The sequence below is a fragment of the Salvelinus fontinalis genome, chromosome 34 (genome assembly GCF_029448725.1).
Source record: "Salvelinus fontinalis isolate EN_2023a chromosome 34, ASM2944872v1, whole genome shotgun sequence".
NCBI classification, from domain to species: Eukaryota; Metazoa; Chordata; class Actinopteri; order Salmoniformes; family Salmonidae; genus Salvelinus; species Salvelinus fontinalis.
Window position 1 is genome coordinate 30337904 of NC_074698.1, and position 27598 is coordinate 30365501.

General features: G+C 45.8%; 1 protein-coding gene across 3 annotated transcripts; it reads right to left on the minus strand.

Annotated features, from left to right (window-relative positions):
* Positions 1-203: 203 nt before the first annotated feature.
* Positions 204-27593, minus strand: rgs9a (regulator of G protein signaling 9a). 3 transcript variants are annotated; one of them, XM_055898453.1, is made up of 18 exons: positions 26696-27593; positions 25908-25998; positions 24923-25019; positions 23619-23669; positions 23277-23383; positions 20214-20265; positions 14607-14665; positions 13665-13741; positions 13098-13179; positions 7547-7609; positions 4986-5015; positions 4011-4072; positions 3623-3736; positions 2657-2772; positions 1943-2030; positions 1699-1837; positions 1269-1351; positions 204-794 (listed from the first exon to the last, which is right to left on the minus strand). In XM_055898453.1, the coding sequence occupies exons 2-18, from the start codon at positions 25971-25973 to the stop codon at positions 635-637; spliced, it is 1446 nt and encodes a 481-aa protein (XP_055754428.1). In that variant the 5' UTR covers positions 25974-25998; positions 26696-27593; the 3' UTR covers positions 204-634. The 3 variants fall into 3 exon arrangements, with proteins under 3 accessions (XP_055754428.1, XP_055754430.1, XP_055754427.1); XM_055898455.1 differs by lacking the exons at positions 20214-20265; positions 25908-25998; positions 26696-27593 and having other exon boundaries at positions 24923-25011; XM_055898452.1 differs by lacking the exons at positions 7547-7609; positions 13098-13179; positions 13665-13741; ... (5 more) ...; positions 25908-25998; positions 26696-27593 and having other exon boundaries at positions 4011-5279.
* Positions 27594-27598: the final 5 nt, after the last annotated feature.

Sequence of the window (27598 nt, forward strand, 5' to 3'; positions counted from 1 at the left end):
AACTGGCCTTAACTGGTACAGTAACTGGCCTTAACTGGTACAGTAACTGGCCTTAACTGGTACAGTAACTGGCCTTAACTGGTACAGTAACTGGCCTTAACTGGTACAGTAACTGGTACAGTAACTGGTGCAGTAACTGGCCTTAACTGGTACAGTAACTGGCCTTAACTGGTACAGTAACTGGCCTTAACTGGTACAGTAACTGGCCTTAACTGGTACAGTAACTGGTACAGTAACTGGTACAGTAACTGGTGCAGTAACTGGCCTTAACTGGTACAGTAACTGGCCTTAACTGGTACAGTAACTGGCCTTAACTGGTACAGTAACTGGCCTTAACTGGTACAGTAACTGGCCTTAACTGGTACAGTAACTGGCCTTAACGCAACACAGCTACTCAACAGCCAATCGTTTATTTCCCTCAATCAACCAATCCGTACTGGCTTGACATCAGTGGTCGAGGACATCAGTTATTCTATACATTACCAATATCTCCATTAAAACAATAACTAGTAAGTCCATTATTTAGGACTTTAAGTAGTCCTATGTAACACCATCTCCATGGAAACCAAATATATATTAGATGAACAACAGTATGTATATTAAACTCTATTTCCCATGATGCCCTGGGCTCTCTCTACTTCCTGTCCAGCTTGTTGGTGGCCACCATGGCTTTGACGTCAATGGGCCTGGCAGCAACAGCTGCTGCTGCCTTCTCCTCCTCCTCCTGCTGCCACAGCAGGATGGGGCTGACGCCTGGGTTACGATTCTTCACATTGGCCTCCAACTGGGCATCACTGGAGAGGAGGGAGAGAGAAGGAGTGGTGAGAGACAGAGGGGGGAGAGAGAGACAGAGAAGGGGAAGGGGCGGTGAGAGACAGAGAAGGGGAAGGGGCGGTGAGAGACAGAGAAGGGGAGGTGAGAGAGAGGAGGAAGGTGCGGTGAGAGAGAGGAGAAGGGGAAGGGGCGGTGAGAGACAGAGAAGGGGAGGTGAGAGAGAGGAGGAAGGTGCGGTGAGAGAGAGGAGAAGGGGAGGAGAAAAGAGGTGAGTGTAGATGATCACTCATTTTGCACATCAAGACCACTGCTGTTGTTGAATTTCCATGATCCTCCAAGACCAGCTGAATGTCTCTGGTAAAAGGAGAGCGATGCAACAACACATGATACTATCTCTATAAACTGTCTGGAGGAGACTTGGTCGAGACAGGTGAATGTTTCAGTCCAATAAACAATGATATTGTGTAGGTGCAGAATATCCTGCAGCGTCTTACGTGAAGACGTGAGGCGACGGGACCAGAGCCCTCTTCTGCATGTCTTTGTGGACCGGAGACTTGAGATAACGGTAGAAGGTATCCTGGGACAGACAGAGGAAGGGTGTTTTATAAAACCTTGAAGTTTTAATGTAAAAGAGACACAAAAAGTAAAATATTATTTCATTGAGTGCAGGGTTTTCCTTTGGAACCCGGCACCCAAATACTTGTCAGTTACTAGAACCTTCTGAGTTGAGTCAATTCCTCATTCTGACGTTATGAAACGGACAATCTGGCGTTCCGGCCGTGCGTCATGACAACTAACTTTATATGATCCTGCTCACCTTTGTTTACTGTTCGGTGTGTTATAGAGGTCGTTCAGTGAACGATGCTGGTGTGATGAATAAGCCTGTCCCCTCTGTTTGGAGGGACTAACACTACACACACACACCTTCTTCATGAGCAGGAAGATGTGTGTCTGGGCAGCGTCGAGGACGTAGCGGTGAGGAACAACCAGGCCCTTCACCGTCAGCCCCATGGTACGACCATCAATGTTGATCCATCGAGGAGCTCCAGGTTTCAGAAAGGTGCTACACACACACACACACACACACACACACACACACACACACACACCAAGGTTAAAAACCAAGAAGCAACTCTCTCTGTCACACACACTCTCCAGTGTAACTCACTTGAAGATGAACTGGGATTTCTCTGGTATGGCAGATGCTGCTCCCCACCTCATCTCCTCAGCTGCCTCGTAGAACGCCATGTTCTCCGCTGCACACACACACACACGTGTGGTTAGTAGAAATGCTAGGTTAGCTGAGCTGCATACTACAGCATGCAAGGTAAACCGTAGGCTGCATCCTAAATGAAATGGCTCCCTATTCCCTACATATGGCACCCTATGTAGTGCACTTTGGGATGACTCTTTCCTCCCTTGCGTCGTCTGTTGGAGGAACTATTCATCTTTCCTCCCTTGCGTCCTCTGTTGGAGGAACTATTCATCTTTCCACCCAGTATGCTTTGAGGAGGCAAGGAAAAAGGACACAAGGAATCGAGAAAAAAACAAATTGAGGAAAGAATGTGTTTTTTTATATTTTATTGTACCTTTATTTAACTTGGCAAGTCAGTTAAGAATAAATTCTTATTTTACAATGACGGCCTACCCCGGCCAAACCCTAACCCGGACATGCTGGGCCAATTGTGTGCCGCCCGATTCCCGATCACGGTCGGTTGTGAAACAGCCCAGGATCGAACCATGGTCTGTAGTGCCGCCTTTAGCACTGAGATGCAGTGCCTTAGACCGCGGTGCCACTCGGGAGCGATTTGACCTCTGACCTCATTAGGGCTTGTGTAAGGAAAAAGTATATATGTGTGTGTGTGTGTGTGTGTGTACTGACCACTGTGCTCCTTCTTGAGGAAGAGCTTGAAGTCGACTCTGCCTCGTGGGTCACTGATCAGCTCCCAGAAGCTCAACACCCAACGCTCCACACTCAACTTAGTGGGGATGTCCACACTGATGAAGAGAGAGGGGGAGGAGAGAGAGAGATTGGGAGGAGAGAGGGGGAGGAGAGGGGGGGGGGGGGAGAGAGGGAGAGGAGAGAGAGAGATTGGGAGGAGAGAGGGGGAGGAGAGAGAGGGAGGAGAGAGAGGGGGAGGAGAGAGAGAGAGGGGGGAGGAGAGAGAGGGATTGGGAGGAGAGAGGGGGGAGGAGAGAGGGGAGGAGAGGGAGGAGAGAGGGGGAGGAGAGAGAGAGGGGGGGAGGAGAGAGGGGGAGGAGAGAGAGGGATTGGGAGGAGAGAGAGAAAGGGGAGGAGAGAGAGGGATTGGGAGGAGAGAGGGGGGAGGAGAGAGATTGGAGGAGAGGGAGAGAGAGGGGGAGGAGAGAGTGAGATTGGGAGGAGAGAGGGGGGGAGGAGAGAGAGGGGGAGGAGAGAGAGAGATTGGGAGGAGAGAGAGGGGGAGGAGAGAGAAGGAGGGGGGAGGAGAGAGAGAGAGAGGGGGGAGGAGAGAGGGGGAGGAGAGAGAGAGAGAGGGGGGAGGAGAGAGAGAGAGGGGGGAGGAGAGGGAGAGAGGGAGGAGAGAGAGAGAGGGGGAGGAGAGAGGGGGAGGAGAGAGAGGGATTGGGAGGAGAGGGAGAGAGAGGGGGAGGAGAGAGTGAGATTGGGAGGAGAGAGGGGGGGAGGAGAGAGAGGGGGAGGAGAGAGAGAGATTGGGAGGAGAGAGAGGGGGAGGAGAGAGAGAGGAGGGAGAAATTCTAATGAAGTCATCATGATCTTCAATCAAGACTTTGATCAGTAGAATCAAGTGTATTTCTACTGGGCCAGAGCAAAACTGTGCACCTGTGTTCAGTTGCCAGAACGTACCTTCTTGAGTTGAGTTGCCAGAACTCATCACTGTCCGTGATCCAGGGGTTGCTGGGGACAGGGGTTGTCAGGAACGGGTCGTGATTGTGGTGGGTTGTCACGTACTTGACAAAGCTACGGAGAACAGGAGGGACAGAAACGTTGTGAACCTTCATCATACGTTGTCATCCCAAAAATAATCAGATAATACAATAAAATAACTTCTCTCATTATACTGTAACGTTGGGGTTATTTTATTTACGACGGGTCTTACATTTCTGAACACAATGTTAATGTTACTGGTCTCAGTCAGTCAGTCAGTCATTCAGCCAATCAATGAATCAAATGACCAGACACAAACACAACCTATCAATGAATGAATGTGTGCAGTGTATTGAGAAGGACTTACGCTGTGAGGGACACAGACGATTTGACAGCTGACCTCATTAGGGCTTGTGTAAAGAAAATGTTCTGGGGAGCAGGAGAGAGGAGAGGAGAGAGGGGGTAAATAAGGAGGAGAGGAGGACATGAGGAGAGGATAGAGGGGGTAAATAAGGAGGAGAGGAGGACATGAGGAGAGAGGAGAGGATACAGGGGGGTACATAAGGAGGAGAGGAGGACATGAGAGGATAGAGGGGGTAAATAAGGAGGAGAGGAGGACATAAGGAGAGAGGAGAGGATACAGGGGGGTAAATAAGGAGGAGAGGAGGACATGAGGAGAGAGGAGAGGATAGAGGGGGTAAATAAGGAGGAGAGGAACACATAAGGAGAGAGGAGAGGATACAGGGGGGTAAATAAGGAGGAGAGGAGGACATGAGGAGAGGATAGAGGGGGATAAATAAGGAGGAGAGGAGGACATAAGGAGGAGAGTGAAGAGAGGAAAGAAGGAGGAGAGAGAAGAGGCGAGACGAGGAGAAGGAAAGAGGAGAGGAGAGAGAAAAGAAGGAGGAGAGAAGAGGCGAGACAAGGAGAAGGAAAGAGGAGAGAGAAAAGAAGGAGGAGAGAAGAGAGGCGAGACGAGGAGAAGGAAAGAGGAGAGAGAAAAGAAGGAGGAGAGAAGAGAGGCGAGACGAGGAGAAGGAAAGAGGAGAGGAGAGAGAAAAGAAGGAGGAGAGAAGAGGCGAGACAAGGAGAAGGAAAGAGGAGAGAGAAAAGAAGGAGAGAAGAGAGGCGAGACGAGGAGAAGGAAAGAGGAGAGAATGAGAGAAGAAAAGATGAGAGAAGGAGAGAAGAGAGGAAGGGGAGAGGAGGACAGGAAGGCGAGGAGAAGAAGAGGAGATACATGATATGCCTGTAATTTCTGTACTTAATCTATTTTCTACACAAACACAAACTTGAGGGCATTGGGTTATTCAGGTATTCCAGTGCAGAAGTGATGTCTTACGGTTCTCCTGACCATGTCGAAGGTTAACACCTGAAAACCAATGAGAGAAGAACAGCTTGTTATCACAGGCTACACCACAGTCACGGGCTACACCACAGTCACAGGCTACACCACAGTCACGGGCTACACCACAGTCACAGGCTACACCACAGTCACAGGCTACACCACAGAGTGAAGGTGTGTGTGTGTGTGTGTGTGTGTGTGTGTGTGTGTGTGTGTGTGTGTGGTTTCGTATAAACCCTCCTCTCGACAACAGGTGAAGGTGTGTGTGTGTGTGTGTGTGTGTGTGTGTGTGTGTGTGGTTTCATATAAACCCTCCTCTCGACAACATGTGAAGGTGTGTGTGTGTGTGTGTGTGTGTGTGTGTGTGTGTGGTTTCGTATAAACCCTCCTCTCGACAACAGGTGAAGGATGTGATGGAATAGAATCTGAAGGAAGAGACGACAGAACAAACTGTCAATTGAAGAGCAGAGAGAGAAAATACAAACCCTCCAACCCAACAAGGACTGTTGAAAGCTTTGACTATGTACAGACTCAGTGAGCATTGCCTTGCTATTGAGAAAGGCCGCCGTAGGCAGACCTGGCTCTCTAGAGTAAACAGGCTATGTGCACACTGCCCACAAAATGAGGTGGAAACTGAGCTGCACTTCCTAACCTCCTGCCCAATGTATGACCATATTAGAGACTCATATTTCCCTCAGATTACACAGATCCACAAATAATTAGAAAACAAACCCGATTTTGATAAACTCCCATATCTACTGGGTGAAATACCACAGTGTGCATCACAGCAGCAAGATTTGTGACCTGTTGCCACAAGAAAAGGGTGACCAGTGAAGAACAAACACCATTGTAAATACAACCCATATTTATGTTTATTTATTTTCCCTTTTGTACTTTAACAATTTGCACATAATATGACATTTGTAATGTCTTTGGGAACTTTTGTGCGTGTAATGTTTACTGTTCATTTTTGTTTATCATCTACTTCACTTTCTTTGGCAATGTTAACATATGTTTTCCATGCCAATAAAGACCTTGAATTGAAATTGAGAGGTAGAGAGAGAGGTAGAGAGAGAGGTAGAGAGTGGGGTAGAGAAGTAGAGAGAGAGAGAGAGCTAGAGAGAGAGAGAGCTAGAGAGAGAGCGGTAGAGAAAAAGAGGTAGAGGGAGACAGAGAGGTAGAAAAAGAGAAGTAGAGCGAGAGGGAGGTAGAAAAAGAGAAGTAGAGAGTGGGGTAGAGAGAGAGAGCTGTACTCTAGTAGACTCCCTGCTAATCCTCAGTAATGTTCTTAGAGCTCTGAGAAGCAGGTGGTTTTCTCTGTCTCCTCTCTCTCAACTTTCCCTTCACTCTCTCTATTCAGTCTCCCACATCTCTTCATCTCAGACTGGTGGAGTGATGACATATGTGGTGGCAGGTAGCCTATCGGTTAAGAGTATTGGACCAGTAACATAAAGGTTGCTGGTTCAAATCCCGAGTCAACTAGGTGAAAAATCTGCCCTTGAACAAGGCACTTAACCCTAATGGCTCCTGTAAGTCTCTCTGGATAAGAGTGTCTGGTAAATTACAAAGATGTCAAATTGAAATATGACAAGGGAAAGAATCCCCCCCCCCGATCTGCATGGGCACATGTTCGAAGCACTCGAGGCGAAGCAAATGAAGCACTGCTTTCACCCAATACTGATACGTCCAAATAACCAGTGACGAAAACCCTGAAAGAAACCTGAATGAATACTGCTCGTTATCACGTGTCCTACTCAGTCCTGACAGATTCCCTCTGGTTTCCACACAGACTCTGCCTATTGGAGATCACATTATAACACCTCCTACCACCTCTCAACATAGTTCCACCCCCTTCCAATGTCAAACTCTTTTATTTGAACCTCAAACCAGGAAGTCCAAAATAAATCCTATTGAGATAACAAGGATGCTTCCCAAACGACAACACATTATACACTGAGTGGACAAAACATTATGAACGCCTGCTCTGTCCATGACAGACTGACCAGGTGAATCCAGGTGAAAGATATGATCCCTTATTGATGTCACTTGTTAAATCCACTTCAATCAGTGTAGATGAAGGGGAGGAGACCTGGTTAAAGAAGGATTTTTAAGCCTTGAGACAATTGAGACATGGATTGTGTTTGTGTTGCCATTCAGAGGGTGAATGGACAAGACAAATTTAAGTGCCTTTGAACGGGGTATGGTATTAGGTGCCAGGCGCACCGGTTTGTGTCAAGAACTGCTGGGTTTTTCACGCTCAACAGTTTCCTGTGTATCAAGAATTGTCCACCACCCAAAGGACATCCAACTGGACACAACTGTGGGAAGCATTGGAGTCAATATGGGCCAGCATCCCTGTGGAACGCTTTCAACACCTTGTAGAGTTCATACCCCAACTAATTAAGGCTGTTCTGAGGGTAAAAGGAGGGGGGACAACTCAATATCAGGAAGGTGTCCTTGATGTTTTGTACACTCAGTGTATAATGTACAGGTGGCACTTGGGACCCACTCTGTTTTACAAGGGAAATGTCTCAGACAGCACAGTACTCACCTGTTACCTCCTCTGCATTGGGGTCAATGAGACGGTCCAGCCCATAGTCCATGGCACTGTGTGTCCGACGCTGTGGACACACCAAGCACCTGTTTAGTCAGTCTGATGTGCTGTAGCTCAGCATATTATCTCCAGAGTCTGGAGCACAGACCCCTGGGTAAGGAACTGGAGCACAGACCCCTGGGTAAGGAACTGGAGCACAGGCCCCTGGGTAAGGAACTGGAGCACAGGCCCCTGGGTAAGGAACTGGAGCACAGGCCCCTGGGTAAGGAACTGGAGCACAGGCCCCTGGGTAAGGAACTGGAGCACAGACCCCTGGGTAAGGAACTGGAGCACAGACCCCTGGGTAAGGAACTGGGGAAACTCTGCAAGAACCATCAGCTGACATATGATCATGCTGCATTTGAATGGTTTCCAATGAGCATACCGATGTTTTCCAAACAGATCTGGCACCAACATCCTCAATCATTGTTCATTTTGAATGAGAACATTATATTACTTCTATTTAATTGTTTTTATTTAACCCTTAAGTTGACTGAGAACACATTCTCAATTACAGTAACGTCCTGGGGAATAGTTACAGGGGAGAGGAGGGGGGGGGGGGGGATGAATGAACCAATAGGAAGCTACTTAAACATGCTCCAACTCCTTTCTGCCTCTAATTAGTCTTTTTGGAAGTTTTTCCTGGTAAACCCTTTAGTTGTATTTTCCTCAGTGTTGTCAATCACCTCTCCTAGTTCCCTGCTGCAGTGTGGAGGCCTACCTGAACTGAGTAACAGGTTTCATTTTCCTCAGTGTTGTCAATCACCTCTCCTAGTTCCCTGCTGCAGTGTGGAGGCCTACCTGAACTGAGTAACAGGTTTCATTTTCCTCAGTGTTGTCAAGCCCCCCTCCTAGTTCCCTGCTGCAGTGTGGAGGCCTACCTGAACTGAGTAACAGGTTTCATTTTCCTCAGTGTTGTCAATCACCTCTCCTAGTTTCCTGCTGCAGCGTGGAGGCCTACCTGAACTGAGTAACAGGTTGCATTTTCCTCAGTGTTGTCAAGTCCCCCTCCTAGTTCCCTGCTGCAGTGTGGAGGCCTACCTGAACTGAGTAACAGGTTGCATTTTCCTCAGTGTTGTCAAGCCTCCCTCCTAGTTCCCTGCTGCAGCGTGGAGGCCTACCTGAACTGAGTAACAGGTTGTATTTTCCTCAGTGTTGTCAAGCCCCCCTCCTAGTTCCCTGCTGCAGCGTGGAGGCCTACCTGAACTGAGTAACAGGTTGTATTTTCCTCAGTGTTGTCAAGCCCCCCTCCTAGTTCCCTGCTGCAGCGTGGAGGCCTACCTGAACTGAGTAACAGGTTGTATTTTCCTCAGTGTTGTCAAGCCCCCCTCCTAGTTCCCTGCTGCAGCGTGGAGGCCTACCTGAACTGAGTAACAGGTTTCATTTTCCTCAGTGTTGTCAAGTCCCCCTCCTAGTTCCCTGCTGCAGTGTGGAGGCCTACCTGAACTGAGTAACAGGTTGTATTTTCCTCAGTGTTGTCAAGCCCCCCTCCTAGTTCCCTGCTGCAGCGTGGAGGCCTACCTGAACTGAGTAACAGGTTGTATTTTCCTCAGTGTTGTCAAGCCCCCCTCCTAGTTCCCTGCTGCAGCGTGGAGGCCTACCTGAACTGAGTAACAGGTTGTATTTTCCTCAGTGTTGTCAAGCCCCCCTCCTAGTTCCCTGCTGCAGCGTGGAGGCCTACCTGAACTGAGTAACAGGTTGTATTTTCCTCAGTGTTGTCAAGCCCCCCTCCTAGTTCCCTGCTGCAGCGTGGAGGCCTACCTGAACTGAGTAACAGGTTTCATTTTCCTCAGTGTTGTCAAGTCCCCCTCCTAGTTCCCTGCTGCAGCGTGGAGGCCTACCTGAACTGAGTAACAGGTTGCATTTTCCTCAGTGTTGTCAAGCCTCCCTCCTAGTTCCCTGCTGCAGCGTGGAGGCCTACCTGAACTGAGTAACAGGTTGTATTTTCCTCAGTGTTGTCAAGCCCCCCTCCTAGTTCCCTGCTGCAGCGTGGAGGCCTACCTGAACTGAGTAACAGGTTGTATTTTCCTCAGTGTTGTCAAGCCCCCCTCCTAGTTCCCTGCTGCAGCGTGGGGGCCTACCTGAACTGAGTAACAGGTTTCATTTTCCTCAGTGTTGTCAAGTCCCCCTCCTAGTTCCCTGCTGCAGCGTGGAGGCCTACCTGAACTGAGTAACAGGTTGTATTTTCCTCAGTGTTGTCAAGCCCCCCTCCTAGTTCCCTGCTGCAGCGTGGAGGCCTACCTGAACTGAGTAACAGGTTGTATTTTCCTCAGTGTTGTCAAGCCCCCCTCCTAGTTCCCTGCTGCAGCGTGGAGGCCTACCTGAACTGAGTAACAGGTTGTATTTTCCTCAGTGTTGTCAAGCCCCCCTCCTAGTTCCCTGCTGCAGCGTGGAGGCCTACCTGAACTGAGTAACAGGTTGTATTTTCCTCAGTGTTGTCAAGCCCCCCTCCTAGTTCCCTGCTGCAGCATGGAGGCCTACCTGAACTGAGTAACAGGTTGTATTTTCCTCAGTGTTGTCAAGCCCCCCTCCTAGTTCCCTGCTGCAGCGTGGAGGCCTACCTGAACTGAGTAACAGGTTTCATTTTCCTCAGTGTTGTCAAGTCCCCCTCCTAGTTCCCTGCTGCAGCGTGGAGGCCTACCTGAACTGAGTAACAGGTTGTATTTTCCTCAGTGTTGTCAAGCCCCCCTCCTAGTTCCCTGCTGCAGCGTGGAGGCCTACCTGAACTGAGTAACAGGTTGTATTTTCCTCAGTGTTGTCAAGCCCCCCTCCTAGTTCCCTGCTGCAGCGTGGAGGCCTACCTGAATTGAGTAACGGGTTTCATTTTCCTCAGTGTTGTCAAGCCCCCCTCCTAGTTCCCTGCTGCAGCGTGGAGGCCTACCTGAACTGAGTAACAGGTTGTATTTTCCTCAGTGTTGTCAAGTCCCCCTCCTAGTTCCCTGCTGCAGCGTGGAGGCCTACCTGAACTGAGTAACAGGTTGTATTTTCCTCAGTGTTGTCAAGTCCCCCTCCTAGTTCCCTGCTGCAGCGTGGAGGCCTACCTGAACTGAGTAACAGGTTGTATTTTCCTCAGTGTTGTCAAGTCCCCCTCCTAGTTCCCTGCTGCAGCGTGGAGGCCTACCTGAACTGAGTAACAGGTTGTATTTTCCTCAGTGTTGTCAAGTCCCCCTCCTAGTTCCCTGCTGCAGCGTGGAGGCCTACCTGAACTGAGTAACAGGTTGTATTTTCCTCAGTGTTGTCAAGCCCCCCTCCTAGTTCCCTGCTGCAGCGTGGAGGCCTACCTGAACTGAGTAACAGGTTTCATTTTCCTCAGTGTTGTCAATCACCTCTCCTAGTTTCCTGCTGCAGCGTGGAGGCCTACCTGAACTGAGTAACAGGTTTCATTTTCCTCAGTGTTGTCAAGCCTCCCTCCTAGTTCCCTGCTGCAGCGTGGAGGTCTACCTGAACTGAGTAACAGGTTGTATTTTCCTCAGTGTTGTCAAGCCCCCCTCCTAGTTCCCTGCTGCAGCGTGGAGGCCTACCTGAACTGAGTAACAGGTTTCATTTTCCTCAGTGTTGTCAAGCCCCCCTCCTAGTTCCCTGCTGCAGCGTGGAGGTCTACCTGAACTGAGTAACAGGTTTCATTTTCCTCAGTGTTGTCAAGCCTCCCTCCTAGTTCCCTGCTGCAGCGTGGAGGTCTACCTGAACTGAGTAACAAGTTGCATTTTCCTCAGTGTTGTCAAGCCCCCCTCCTAGTTCCCTGCTGCAGCGTGGAGGCTACCTGAACTGAGTAACAGGTTTCATTTTCCTCAGTGTTGTCAAGCCCCCCTCCTAGTTCCCTGCTGCAGCGTGGAGGTCTACCTGAACTGAGTAACAGGTTTCATTTTCCCCATGTCCTAAAAACACCTCGTATCTTTTTCCTTGTGTTCTATTACATCACACATAGTCCTTGGCGATGTTTTCCCCCCCAAAAAATGTTCAACTGACGACCCCTGTTAGTTCTCATGTTGTGGTTGACTGACAGCCGCGTGTAATAAAGACTGGAGCCTAGTAGACCTCTAGTTCTGAATGAGGCCTGCTGTAGCTCTGCTGCTGTTCTGTCTGTCTGGACCACGGCCTCATGGCGACAGTGAGACACAATAACACTCAACATCTCTATGCAGGATTCTGGTAGTCCACCCAGCAGCCTTTAGTTCAAAGTTAAGTTGAAAGACTGAAAAGAATGAGACTGTTATGTTGAGAAAAAATATGAACAGAAACTGTTGTTGGGGAAAAAACGACTTTGTTTGTTATTGAAACGGGGCGTAGTATTGTGTCACTGACAGACTAGAGAAACTTGTTGTCATTATTGGTCATGTAATAACATTACAGGTCTCATTCAGGTCTCAGAGGTCTCATAGAGATCTCATAGAGGTCACATTCAAGTCTCATTCAGGTCTCATTCAAGTCTCAAAGGTCTCATTCAAGTCTCATAAAGGTCTCATTCAAGTTAAGAGGTCTCATTCAAGTCTCATAAAGGTCTCATAAAGGTCTCATTCAGGTCTCATAAAGGTCTCATTCAAGTCTCATAAAGGTCTCATTCAAGTCTCATAAAGGTCTCATTCAAGTCTCATAAAGGTCTCATTCAAGTCTCATTCAAGTCTCAGAGGTCTCATTCAGGTCTCATTCAGGTGTGACGACCCTCCCACTCTGTCTGCCGTATTCTCTCTTTGTTCTTGTTTCCCTATTAGGATGCCGGTGGGCGGAGTTGGGAGGGTCGTCAGCTACATGGGCAACACCTGGGCCCACTCTCCCAGGATAAATACACCACTTCCCCATTCATGGAGGGGACTCTCTCCATGCAGACACCTTGATAGATTTTGTTGTGGTTTTTTGTGACTTTTTGGTTGTTTGCTTTAGCACCTTTCAACACACCGCATTATCACATTCATGCCTGCCAAAACACTCACTTACACTACTGATTACTGATTACACACACCATTGTTAATTGCATTTAGGTTACCTTAGTTAATAAATATATTTTGTTATTCCTTATCTCCACGTTGTCTCCCTTTTGTTACGGGCTTTGAGCCGGTTCGTGACACAGGTCTCATAGAGGTCTAAGAGGTCTCATTCAGGTCTCATATCCGGTTCTACAGACTAAGCGGAGGGAAGATGTGAGCTGATATAGTTTCTATGTGAAGCGTATTAACACTACTGGGTGATACAACTATCACTGGAGTATTCTGCGTAGGGATATGACCGTGAACTTAACTTGTCATTAGTTATGTAGCCGTTTAGCAGAGAAGCCCCATTGTAGTCACTAGTCAAGTGAGTTCCACATTAAATAACCTAAAAGGATGCACTTGCCTCCGAGCTGTTTACTACCACATCAAACTTTACGGAGGAGTCAATTCCATCACGAAACAGAGTCACAGTGAATGGAGAGACAGCAGGACTAGACGCTATGGAGCTCATAGGCTGACAGCAACAATATCCTGTCCTTGTGGACACACACACACACACACACACAAACGCGTTGGTGGGTCTGTACTCACTGGTGGCCTGTGTACTATCCAGTAGGCTCTCTCCTGACAGTCCAACACCACTCTGTCTGGCTTCTTCCTCTCTTTATTAGCCCTGACACAGACAGACAGACAGACAGACAGACAGGAGACAGAAACAGTCAGAACACATATCGGAGAAACAGACAGGAGAAAGGAGGTAGATACAGGAAACAAAGACAGGTCACTATTGAATTACACCTGGTCTTGGGGGCCCACAAGGTGTGCAGACTTTTATTCATCCAAGCACTAACACACCTGATTCAAATCATCACACAGCTCTTGATGAGGTGAATCAGACATGTTAGTGCTGGTCTGAATCATCACACAGCTCTTGATGAGGTGAATCAGACATGTTAGTGCTAGGCTGGATCATCACACAGCTCTTGATGAGGTGAATCAGACATGTTGGTGGTGGTCTGAATCATCACACAGCTCTTGATGAGGTGAATCAGACATGTTAGCGGTGGGCTGGATCAAAAGCCTGCACAGTGTGTGGGTCCCTGCCAACACATAAACAGCGGTCTAATCCAGTCTTCAGACAACAGAAGGTTTACATACTTGTACTGTTCTGTGGCCTGCATCACGATGAAATCCCACTTGGGGTTCATCCATTTGTGGAGATTGTCGTAGTGTTGCTGTTGAAAACAACAGATGTTTTGACTAAAATAACTCAAAGTCAAATAGACAGACGACAAATCCACCGGAGATAAAGTGACCGAAACATGTGTAAAGAAATATCTAGATCCTCAATCCTGCTTTGTAACCCCCCAGACAACAGAATATAACCAACACCAGCCCTTAAACCACCACTATCGCCCTATGGGCGAGACAGCCAATGTATCTGACATTAACATGTTAGTCATTTAGCAGACGCTCTTATCCAGAGATAGCTAGCTATGTCACGTTCCTGACCTATTTCTGTTAGTTTGTTGTATGTGTTAGTTGGTCAGGACGTGAGTTTGGGTGGGCATTCTATTTTGTCTGTTTCTATGTTGGTTTAGGGTTGCCTGGTATGGCTCTTAATTAGAGGCAGGTGTTTGGCGTTCCTATAATTGAGAGTCATATTTAGGTAGGTTGTTTCACAGTGTTCGTTGTGGGTGGTTGTCTCCTGTGTCAGTGTTTGTCGCACCATACGGGACTGTTCGGTTTGTTTTTGTACATCGTCATTTTGTGTAGTCTATTTTCCCTGTTCTTCGTGTTTAATGTAAGTTCGTCGTCCAGGTCTGTCTACTCCGTTTGTTGTTTTGTTAGTTATAGTGAAGTTCGTGTTTTTTCGTCTTGTCTTTAAATAAATTATGTGTTCACAACCCGCTGCGCCTTGGTTCCATCACTACTCCTCCTTTTCGGTTGAAGAGGAGGACTACCGTTACAAGCTGAGACAACCACATATCACTTATCCAGAGATAGCTAGCTGAGACAACCACATATCACTGTCGTAGTAAGTGGGATTTATTTAAGATGTGCATTTCCCCCCCAGTCTTTGTTTCCCACCCGTAGTACCTGCTCATAGGGCTCCAGCATCCCCTTCTTCCGGATGTTTCTCCTGGCCAGGTAGATGGCTTCAGGGAGAGAGAGGGGAAGTATACGACACGTTATTTACCACATCTTCTACCTCAGCCAGGTGCACCACATCTTTACCTCAGCCAGGTGCACCACATCTTTACCTCAGCCAGGTGCACCACATCTTTACCTCAGCCAGGTGCACCACATCTTTACCTCAGCCAGGTGCACCACATCTTTACCTCAGCCAGGTGCACCACATCTTTACCTCAGCCAGGTGCACCACATCTTTACCTCAGCCAGGTGCACCACATCTTTACCTCAGCCAGGTGCACCACATCTTTACCTCAGCCAGGTGCACCACATCTTTACCTCAGCCAGGTGCACCACATCTTTACCTCAGCCAGGTGCACCACATCTTTACCTCAGCCAGGTGCACCACATCTTTACCTCAGCCAGGTGCACCACATCTTTACCTCAGCCAGGTGCACCACATCTTTACCTCAGCCAGGTGCACCACATCTTTACCTCAGCCAGGTGTACCACATCTTTACCTCAGCCAGGTGTACCACATCTTTACCTCAGCCAGGTGCACCACATCTTTACCTCAGCCAGGTGCACCACATCTTTACCTCAGCCAGGTGTACCACATCTTTACCTCAGCCAGGTGTACCACATCTTTACCTCAGCCAGGTGCACCACATCTTTACCTCAGCCAGGTGCACCACATCTTTACCTCAGCCAGGTGTACCACATCTTTACCTCAGCCAGGTGCACCACATCTTTACCTCAGCCAGGTGCAGAAAGGTGGGTGAATACATCACCAGCTTGTCTACGTGAGAACATGTGACTCAGAATGTTATCGTGTCACTATCTTAACGAGCTGGAACAACAGTCACACTAACAAGTAGCTGACAGGGCTTAAAAACAGCTGTCATTGAAACACTGACGATTCATGTTTTCTTTTCAATCCACAATCTGGATTCCCTCCACGGCCTCATAGAGGATCTAGATACTCTTCCTAACCTCTCTGGATTACAACCAAATTATGATAAGTGTACTATGTTACGTATTAGATCACAAAAAAATATATAACTTTTACATTACCGTGTAGTTTACCAATAAAATGGTCTGACGGTGAAGTTGACATACTCCGTATTCATATCCCGAAAGAAAGAAATTATGTCACTCTAATACATTTTGATAGAAAGTTTGCAAAAATAGATAAGATGTTGCTACCATGGAAAGGAAAATACCTGTCTATTTGTGGAAAAATCACCCTGATTAACTCTTTAGTCATATCCCAGTTTACCCTGATTAACTCTTTAGTAAAATCCCAGTATACCCTGATTAACTCTTTAGTCATATCCCAGTTGACCCTGATTAACTCTTTAGTCATATCCCAGTTGACCCTGATTAACTCTTTAGTCATATCCCAGTTTACCCTGGTTAACTCTTTAGTCACATCCCAGTTTACCCTGGTTAACTCTTTAGTCACATCCCAGTTTACCCTTACTAACTCTTTAGTCATATCCCAGTTTATCTATTTGCTTATGGTCTTGCCTACACCTAGCGACCTGTTAATTAAATTATATGAGCAAAAAATATTTAATTTTATTTGGAAGGGGAAGCCAGACAGAATTAAATGGGCCTATTTATATAATAAATATGAAATTATAAATATTAAAGCAAATATTAAAGCATTAGACCTCTCACTAAAGGCTTCATACAAAAGTTATACTTAAATCTGAACTGGTTTTCTAGCAGATTAGTAAGAATGTCTCACACCATGTTCAAGAATGGCCTTTTCCCCTTTATTCAGATTACAACCTCTCACTTTCGGTTATTTGAAAATGAAATAATCTCCAAAATATTGCTATTTTTAAAACAAAAGCCATAGAAAGTTGGTTACAATTTCAGTTTAATCCACCAGAAAAGACAGAACAAATAATACCACAAATATTATGGTTAAACTCAAATATTCTAATTTACAAAGTATAATCTTTGTAAATTATATCATAAATAAGACACAGCTAACATAAATATATGGAAATGTCTGCTCTACCCAAAATTTCAACCAATTAATTGCAGCATTACCGCAAAAATGGAAGAGGCAAGTGGAAGGGGGAGAAAGTAAGGAAGTTATCTGTCGGCTCTGCATTAAAGACCAAAATTGGTTAAAGAAAAGTGTGATAAATAAAATAAGTGTACCAGTTTCATTTAAGGACCAAAACATTGACAGCTGTGCCATAGAGACCGCTAAATAATTGGGAAGAGATTTTCGATCTAGCGACTCCACGTCACAGTGATACACAAAACAATGCTGGATTCAAAACTTTGAGTTTTTCCATTTTCCATTTTTATATAAAATTCTTGCAACCAATAGAATGTTTTATATATGGGGTATACAACCATCCCAGCTCTGCAGATTTTGCTGCAAAGAGACAGAATCATTAGATTGTCTGTTTTGGTACTGTCCATATGTAGCTTGTTTTTGGTGGCAGGTTCAGGAATGGCTGAAGAATTGCCACATTTACCTGGAGCTACATTTACCTGGAGCTACATTTACCTGGAGCCACATTTACCTGGAGCCACATTTACCTGGAGCCACATTTACCTGGTGTAATAGCTGTCGCTTTCCTCATCCTCAGATGAGGTGAGGAGAGAAGGATCTTCGGACCAAAATGCGGAGTCAGGGAAATATGCCATCTTTATTTTATAACGAAAACCGATGACACGAAAACAAACACTTTAACAAACTACAAAATAAGAAAACGACGTACAACGGAACCTGAACATAAACTCACATCAACAAACGTAAACTCACGAACAGGAACGTACATCAAAACGAACGAACAGCCAAACAGCTCCAAAAGTGAATACATCGAACATAACGAAGACATCACAGGAGACAATCACCCACAAACAAACAGTGAGAATGCCCTACCTAAATATGACTCTTGATTAGAGGAAAATGCAAACCACCTGCCTCTAATCAAGAGCCATACCAGGCAAACCGAAACCAACATAGAAACAGATAACATAGACTGCCCACCCATAACACATGCCCTGACCAAAAACACATAAAAACTAACATAAATAGGTCAGGACTGTTACACCTGGAGCCACATTTACCTGGAGCCACATTTACCTGGAGCCACATTTACCTGGAGCCACATTTACCTGGAGACACATTTACCTGGAGACACATTTACCTGGAGCCACATTTACCTGGAGCCACATTTACCTGGAACTAACTCATCAGATAGCACTGCTGGGTGTTTTAAAACTCATAGAAAGATTCAGAACTTGTGTGAAACATCACAGCACAGTTGAAAAATATACGGCAAATAGAAATCAAAACTGGATGGTGTTCAGAGACAGATGGGAGGGGTTGAGTGTAGCTGAAGGATGGGAATAAAAACAAACAAAAGATAACTATTGTAAAATATACTGTGTCCGTAAAATATATATAATATGTATAAGATGGAAGTAGAAGCCTAAGTGTTGTTGTCCATTAGTTTACTCCAATTAGGGGAGGGATGGTAGGGTTAGGGGAATATAATGAAGGAAAATATATATATTTTTAAATATAGAGAGTGTGCAAAGCTGTCATCAAGGCAAAGGGTGGCTATTTGAAGAATCTCAAATATAAAATATATTTTGATTTGTTTAACACTTTTTTGGTTACTACATGATTCCATATGTGTTATTTCATAGATTTGATGTCTTCACTATTATTCTACAATGTAGAAAATAGTGAAAATAAAGAAAAACCCTTGAAGGTGTAGGTGTTCTAAAACTTTTGACCGGTAATGTGTGTATATATATATAAACTCAGCAAAAAAAGAAACATCCCTTTTTCAGGACCCTGTCTTTCAAAGATAATTCGTAAAAATCCAAATAACTTCACAGATCGTCATTGTAAAGGGTTTACACACTGTTTCCCATGCTTGTTCAATGAACAATTAATGAACATGCACCTGTGGAATGGTCGTTAAGACACTAACAGCTTGCAGACGGTAGGCAATTAAGGTCACAGTTATGAAAACTTAGGACACCAAAGAGGCCTTTCTACTGACACTGAAAAACACCAAAAGAAAGCCTAAGACAGTGCTACAGGGAGACAGGACGGACAGCTGATCGTTCTCGCAGTGGCAGACCACGTGTAACAACACCTGCACAGGATCGGTACATCCAAACATCACACCAGCGGAACAGGTACAGGAATAGGCTGAGAGAGGCTGGACTGAGGGCTTGTAGGCCTGTTGTAAGGCAGGTCCTCACCAGACATCACCAGCATCACCAGCAACAACGCCTATGGGCACAAACCCACTGTCGCTGGACCAGACAGGACTGGCAAAAAGTGCTCTTCACTGACGAGTCGCGGTTTTGTCTCACCAGGGGTGATGATCGGATTCGCGTTTATCGTCGAAGGAATGAGCGTTACACCGAGGCCTGTACTCTGGAGCGGGATCGATTTGGAGGTGGAGGGTCTGTCATGGTCTGGGGCGGTGTGTCATAGCATCATCGGACTGAGTTTGTTGTCATTGCAGGCAATCTCAACAGGGAAGACATCCTCCTCCCTCATGTGGTACCCTTCCTGCAGGCTCATCCTGACATGACCCTCCAGCATGACAATGCCACCAGCCATACTGCTCATTCTGTGCGTGATTTCCTGCAAGACAGGAATGTCAGTGTTCTGTCATGGCCAGCGAAGATCCCGGATCTCAATCCCATTGAGCAAGTCTGGGCCCTGTTGGATCGGAGGGTGAGGGCTAGTGCCATTCCCCCCAGAAATGTCCGGGAACTTGCAGGTGCCTTGGTGGAAGAGTGGGGTAACATCTCACAGCAATAACTGGCAAATCTGGTGCAGTCCATGAGGAGGAGATGTACTGCAGTACGTAATGCAGCTGGTGGCCACACCAGATACTGACTGTTACTTTTGATGTTGACCCCTAGCTTTGTTCAGGGACACATTATTCAATTTCTGTTATTCACATGTCTGTGGAACTTGTTCAGTTTATGTCTCAGTTGTTGAATCTTGTTATGTTCATACAAATATTTACACTTTAAGTTTGCTGAAAATAAACGCAGAGAGGACGTTTCTTTTTTGCTGAGTATATATATATATATATATATATATATATATATATATTTACAAAATAAATATATGGGAGATTGGAAATGATGCAGCCAATTACATTGATAGAAGCCACAGTCTATCTGCAGTATTGAAGCTGATCTACCCACTCATTTATTATTTGTTTAAATACATAAAAATAAGTATCTGACAGTGACTGGACATTCACTCTCCTTTCACTACAGAAGATAAACCCACCATAGTCTATGTCCTCAGTGGGCCACTACAGAAGATAAACCCACCATAGTCTATGTCCTCAGTGGGCCACTACAGAAGATAAACCCACCATAGTCTATGTCCTCAGACGGACCACTACAGAAGATAAACCCACCATAGTCTATGTCCTCAGTGGGCCACTACAGAAGATGAACCCACCATAGTCTATGTCCTCAGACGGGCCACTACAGAAGATAAACCCACCATAGTCTATGTCCTCAGTGGACCACTACAGAAGATAAACCCACCATAGTCTATGTCCTCAGCGGGCCACTTCTGCACGGGCCAGAAATAAGGGGTCTGAGGAAAGATTGGGACAGACAGTGACATGAAGATTAGTAATTTGCTCTGCCTCTGACACAGGTAGTTCCAGGGAGATACAGGTAGATCGGCACAGGTAGTTACAGGGAAATACAGGTAGATAGACACAGGTAGTTACAGGGAGATACAGGTAGACAGACACAGGTAGTTACAGGTAGATAGATACAGGTAGATAGACACAGGTAGTTACAGGTAGATAGACACAGGTAGTTACAGGGAGATACAGGTAGATAGACACAGGTAGTTACAGGGAGATACAGGTAGTTCCAGGGAGATAGACACGGGTAGTTCCAGGGAGATAGACACGGGTAGTTCCAGGGAGATAGACACGGGTAGTTCCAGGGAGATAGACACGGGTAGTTCCAGGGAGATAGACACGGGTAGTTCCAGGGAGATAGACACGGGTAGTTCCAGGGAGATAGACACGGGTAGTTCCAGGGAGATAGATACGGGTAGTTCCAGGGAGATAGACACGGGTAGTTACAGGGAGATACAGGTAGTTCCAGGGAGATAGACACGGGTAGTTACAGGGAGATAGACACGGGTAGTTCCAGGGAGATACAGGTAGTTCCAGGGAGATAGACACGGGTAGTTCCAGGGAGATAGACACGGGTAGTTCCAGGGAGATAGACACGGGTAGTTCCAGGGAGATAGACACGGGTAGTTCCAGGGAGATAGACACGGGTAGTTCCAGGGAGATAGACACGGGTAGTTCCAGGGAGATAGACACGGGTAGTTCCAGGGAGATAGACACGGGTAGTTCCAGGGAGATAGACACGGGTAGTTCCAGGGAGATAGACACGGGTAGTTCCAGGGAGATAGACACGGGTAGTTCCAGGGAGATAGACACGGGTAGTTCCAGGGAGATACAGGTAGTTCCAGGGAGATAGACACGGGTAGTTCCAGGGAGATAGACACGGGTAGTTACAGGTAGTTACAGGGAGATACAGGTAGTTACAGGTAGATACAGGTAGTTACAGGTAGATAGACACAGGTAGTTACAGGGAGATAGACACAGGTAGTTACAGGGAGATACAGGTAGTTACAGGGAGATAGACACAGGTAGTTACAGGGAGATACAGGTAGATAGACGCAGGTAGTTACAGGGAGATACAGGTAGATAGACACAGGTAGTTCCAGGGAGATACAGGTAGATAGACACAGGTAGTTACAGGGAGATACAGGTAGATAGGCACATGTAGTTACAGGGAGATACAGGTAGATAGACACATGCAGTTACAGGTAGATAGACACAGATAGTTCCAGGGAGATACAGGTAGATAGACACAGGTAGTTACAGGGAGATACAGGTAGATAGACACAGGTAGTTACAGGGAGATACAGGTAGATAGACACAGGTAGTTACAGGGAGATACAGGTAGATAGACACAGGTAGTTCCAGGGAGATACAGGTAGATAGACACAGGTAGTTACAGGGATATACAGGTAGATAGACACAGGTAGTTCCAGGGAGATACAGGTAGATAGACACAGGTAGTTCCAGGGAGATAGACACAGGTAGTTACAGGGATATACAGGTAGATAGACACAGGTAGTTACAGGTAGATAGACACAGGTAGTTAAAGGGAGATACAGGTAGATAGACACAGGTAGTTACAGGGAGATACAGGTAGATAGACACAGGTAGTTCCAGGGAGATACAGGTAGATAGACACAGGTAGTTCCAGGGAGATACAGGTAGATAGACACAGGTAGTTCCAGGGAGATAGACACAGGTAGTTACAGGGATATACAGGTAGATAGACACAGGTAAATACAGGGAGATACAGCTAGATATACACAGGTAAATACAGGGAGATACAGGTAGATAGACACAGGTAGTTACAGGGAGATACAGGTAGACAGAAACAGGTAGTTACAGGGTGATACCGGTAGTTCTAGGGAGATACAGGTAGATAGACACAGGTAGTTACAGGGAGATAGACACAGGTAGTTAAAGGGATATACAGGTAGATAGACAAAGGTAGTTACAGGGAGATACAGGTAGATAGACACAGGTAGTTCCAGGGAGATACAGGTAGATAGACACAGGTAGTTACAGGGAGATACAGGTAGATAGACGCAGGTAGTTACAGGTAGATAGACACAGGTAGTTAAAGGGAGATACAGGTAGATAGACACAGGTAGTTCCAGGGAGATACAGGTAGATAGACACAGGTAGTTACAGGGAGATACAGGTAGATAGACACAGGTAGATACAGGGAGATAGACACAGGTAGTTAAAGGGATACACAGGTAGATAGACAAAGGGAGATACAGGTAGATAGATACAGGTAGTTACAGGGAGATACAGGTAGATAGACACAGGTAGTTACAGGGAGATACAGGTAGATAGACACAGGTAGTTCCAGGGAGATACAGGTAGATAGACACAGGTAGTTACAGGGATATACAGGTAGTTACAGGGAGATACAGGTAGATAGACACAGGTAGTTACAGGAAGATACAGGTAGATAGACACAGGTAGTTACAGGGATATACAGGTAGATAGACACAGGTAGTTACAGGGATATACAGGTAGATAGACACAGGTAGTTACAGGGATGTACAGGTAGATAGACACAGGTAGTTACAGGGATATACAGGTAGATAGACACAGGTAGTTACAGGGATATACAGGTAGATAGACACAGGTAGTTACAGGGATATACAGGGAGATACAAGTAGATAGACACAGGTAGTTACAGGGATATACAGGTAGATAGACACAGGTAGTTACAGGGATATACAGGGAGATACAAGTAGATAGACACAGGTAGTTCCAGGGAGATACAGGTAGATAGACACAGGTAGTTACAGGGATATACAGGTAGATAGACACAGGTAGTTACAGGGAGATACAGGTAGATAGACACAGGTAGTTACAGGAAGATACAGGGAGATACAGGTAGACACAGGTAGTTACAGGAAGATACAGGTAGATACAGGTAGATAGACACAGATAGTTACAGGTAGTTACAGGCAGGTACCTGGAAGCGGTAGAGGGTGCTGTCGGGGACCAGGACCAACTTCCTGTGGTTCTGAAGGGGGTAGATGTACCCGTAGGCCACCAGCATGGTCCCAAACGCCTGGGCCTCTGGTGGAGGGAGGGGGAGAAGACGAGGGGGGAGGAGAGGAGGGGGGGGTGAGAGTTCATATATTATCAAAGCTCTTGGTTATACTGTCGTTTACAGCATTTAACCAGTAATGACTTGCTTGCATAATAACATGGTAATGAAGTAGTAATTAGATTTTAAAAAATACATTTTATTGTGTTGGATTAATTTATATAAGTACCCAGCCAAATCCATTCCTAGAATGCAGTTGCTTACCTTCTGTGGTAACCTTCATTTTGGTGACGATCCATGCTAAAATGTCCTGCCCTGTGTGATGGATGACAAGTGGATATTGATATTCACAGCATGACAACAGAGGCTCTCACAGGCCTGGTCTACACACAGACTATCTGTTGAAGGTACTACCTGGCTCAGACACAGTGCAGAATCCATCCCTTAATAACAATGGTGTGGGAGTTTATGCCGTATAGCTTAACTTGTGATTAGATTGGTCACTATATATCTGTCTGTTTGTCATGAAAAACTACAAATTACAATAACAACCAGCACTGAAGCAGGAAGTACCATGACTGTGATGACAATTTCCTGTCTGTCACATGGTCCTTCCTTCCCTTCATCTCCAGCCCTCGTCCCAAACGGCACCCTATTTCCTATATAGTTTGGACCAGGGCCCATAAGGCTACGTAGTGCACTATGTAGGGAATAGGGTGCTATTTGGGATGAACAGGAGGGCTGGAGATGAAGGGAAGGAAGTACCATGTTACTATGTTATTCCCTATATAGTGCTCTAGTTTAGACCACGCCCATAAGTCTAGGCAGTGCACTATGTCATTTGGGATGCAGGTCTGATCTTTCCCCCCTGGCCCTGGTCTTAGCCTGGGATTAGAGGGCAGCTTGGGAGCACAAAACACCCACAGATCTGATCCAATTGACAGCTGTCTTATATAACCTTCAGTAGCAAGCCTGGCAGGCGGTCTATAAGACAATCTGCCGCAGCTCTAGAATCTTAGCTAGTCCAATAACTACCCACAACTTCCCAGAATTATGTGTTTTTAAATAACAACAATGTAGCATTGATGGGAGGTGTTTCCCCTACTGGGCAGCACCGCTATCTAGCTTTCTGTTGGCTACAGTTGAATGTTTGGGTTGTGTCAGCCCTGCTACATGGCTACAGTTGAATGTTTGGGTTGTGTCAGCCCAGCTACATGGCTACAGTTGAATGTTTGGGTTGTGTCAGCTCTGCTACATGGCTACAGTTGAATGTTTGGGTTGTGTCAGCCCTGCTACATGGCTACGGTTGAATGTTTGGGTTGTGTCAGCCCTGATACATGGCTACAGTTGAATGTTTGGGTTGTGTCAGCCCTGCTACATGGCTACAGTTGAATGTTTGGGTTGTGTCAGCCCTGATACATGGCTACGGTGGCCATATTTCACTCCAGCAGGAAAAGGATCTGGGGCAACACATTGTAACAGTATAACAGAGATGGGAGGGGATATTGTTTGAGGAGACCTGTCTCTCAGTGAGGCGGCCATCTGGTGCTGTGAGTCTCTGGACTCACCGTTGATGACGTGTGGGATGATGGTTACGTTGAGTTTCTGATCGGCACCCTTCACCCCACTCTTAGGATCCTGCATCTCAACCACAAACACCTCCACCTGGAGCAGGGTGGTGGGAGAGAGGACAGACACCCACACTCAAAATACACTTTGGTTTGTTTCAACGAAATGGAAGAAAACAGTCCTATCAGGTCAAAGGTCATAGTGATGTGTTCTGTATGATACCTCTGACCTCTGAGATGTGGAGGACCTGATTGGCTCAGAGCCATTTACCCCGGCTGTCCAAGCAGCTAATTGGTTTAGAGCAGGGGTTCTTAAACTTTTTTAGCTCAAGACCCAAATGAGAAATTGACCGTCCTCCTGTGACACAAATGGTCCACCAACGACCCGAATCAATAAGAAATAGTGGGTGATTATAGATGTATTCTCATAACTCACGACCCACCTCTCACATTACCCAGGGCCAACAGTATAAGAAAGCCTTGTTTAGAGATTAGATTGAGATTGGATCTCTGAGAGGTCTACAATCTCTTCGCTGTAAACAAAATAAATATACAGTAGCCTACAGGTCATGAAACAATAGTGTGAGTCTAGTAGCATCTTTAGATGAAGCTATGCAGATTACCACATTGAAAATCGCGATGACTTCACAGCTGTTCCATTTGTAATTGGATGGGAACGGGATTATGAGCGGCCAAATCCACCAAATTAGAACCTCTTGCGAAAAATAACATTTTACAATTAACTTTTACAAACCAATTGATTCGTTTTTTTAAGACATGAAAGGGGAAATTTAAACAACAATCTTGAAGCTCCTCGTGAATTTACTGTAAACTATAATAATATATCAACTAGTAGGCTATCACCAGCCCACCTAAAATCAATTGACATGATGTGAACTTTTAGTTCATCTAAAGTATATTACCTTTTTCTCAAAACATGTAAAAGTACTGATAAATGACGTAAACGTACTGGTAGGTAACCTACATTTTTTAGGCATGCCATCCGTGGTCGGTAGTGCTGACCATAATCTCTCAGCGTCCTAATTGTCATGTTTGCGATCAGTCGATACGCGGACCTAAAGAAGAAAATCCAAGTATGAAATGTTGGAAAAAAAGTGATCACACAGGTATAATGGTATACCCGGGGCTGGGACCGAAGCCTGTTCCGTTGACCGCGCGTCAGAGATTGCGTGAGAGGGGCCAGAATGCGCGAGGACGGATTTATCAACCAATGACAGCTCGGCTAAACTCTGGTTTAACAACCTGTTACTTGTGACAGTGACACCAACATACGTCACACCATCAAGCAACTATCAATTTGGTGCCATTATGGCAGTAAAACCTTGAATTGAAATGTAACAGTATTTGGATTATCGCCTATTGAAATATAGATTTTTTTTTTTTTTTAAATCCACGTTAAATATTTGGTGAATGTGGTGAAAGAGAAAGGGTAAAAACAATCCACTTTTTTTTGCGATCACTTCACTGGATGATCAAATAATAATAATTTGTCACAGGTATACTTTAATTTGATCTCTCATTTAGGCCTATGAATTTCACAGGTAAACTAGGGCTAGCCAACCTTAACCACAGATGGTGCCAAAACCGATACAACAGGTGAAGGTGTCGGACCGACATGACTCCCCGGGTATACACCGCCCTCTACCGCACCCAGGTGGTACTGCTGATAAATGCATGATATTAAATTATGACGACCTGCATGCAGTGCACCCTTCTGATGTGTTGTCATGTTGTAACCAGTGTATATCTCACCTCCGCGATACCACATCCGCGAGGTTGAGTGTAGACGAGAGTGTTCGGAGTGAATCTTGTTGTTACGTGCCTTTGTTTGTTTGTTGAAATCCATGCTTTTTAATAAAACGTTAATCAAATACAACCACCGACTGTTTATTTTGTTGCCGTTTCTCCAAGATGGCGACTCGTCTTTCTAAGTGAGGCACAATGTGTGTAGGCTATGGTTTGTTACTGTATTAAAGGAATTAATTTTTCAATTGTGTTATCAATTATTATTCGCAATTATCTTTTTGAACAAATTCCTATATTGAAATACCTCGAACCATAAATAACTTGTAGGCTGGCCTAAAACAATGCATTTCAGTTACTCTATAAATTGCAATGAGTGGGCTTCAAAGTGAAACAAAATCAGAGGATATGGGCAATCTAGACCTTTTGTCATCCGCACAAACGTTTATTCACATTGAGAAAATTCTATTACACTGACCCGGGTTGAACCGGACAATGGCCCGTTACATCATCGGGCGAAAACTACGAGGGAGGAGCACCCTTCTCAAATCAAACAGCAATCTGCGCCGCTCGGTCATGTTGTCAACAAGGCAGCTAGGTGCATCGTCCAAAAACATACATCTCTTTTCCATAAAATAAATGTAAGAATTTTCATACTAGTTTTCATTGGGAAGGCAGATAAATCGTTTTTATCAAAAGCAATCACTTTTGCATGTAAAAATACAAAACTATACTCATCACTCCACGTGCTTGAATACGTCACTTTTGTTTTCAGCCGACTTCGCCGTCGGCCAGAGCGTGTTACCTGGCTCAGGCCCGGGAGGCAGCCCGGTTCCAAAACGAATGCAATCACTTTTCACCCGGTTTAAACTCCCCTTGCCGCGGTAACCAGGCCAGATAAACGAACCCCCT

Coding starts and splice junctions, on each gene's coding strand:
- rgs9a (XM_055898452.1), bottom strand. CDS start 4,885: ATGTATCTCCTCTTCTTCTCCTCGCCTTCCTGTCCTCCTCTCCCCTTC. Junction 2,773..3,622: donor TGGCAACTCAACTCAAGAAG/GTACGTTCTGGC, acceptor TCTCTTCATCAG/TGTGGACATCCCCACTAAGT. Junction 795..1,268: donor CCGTCGCCTCACGTCTTCAC/GTAAGACGCTGC, acceptor CCTCCTCTCCAG/TGATGCCCAGTTGGAGGCCA.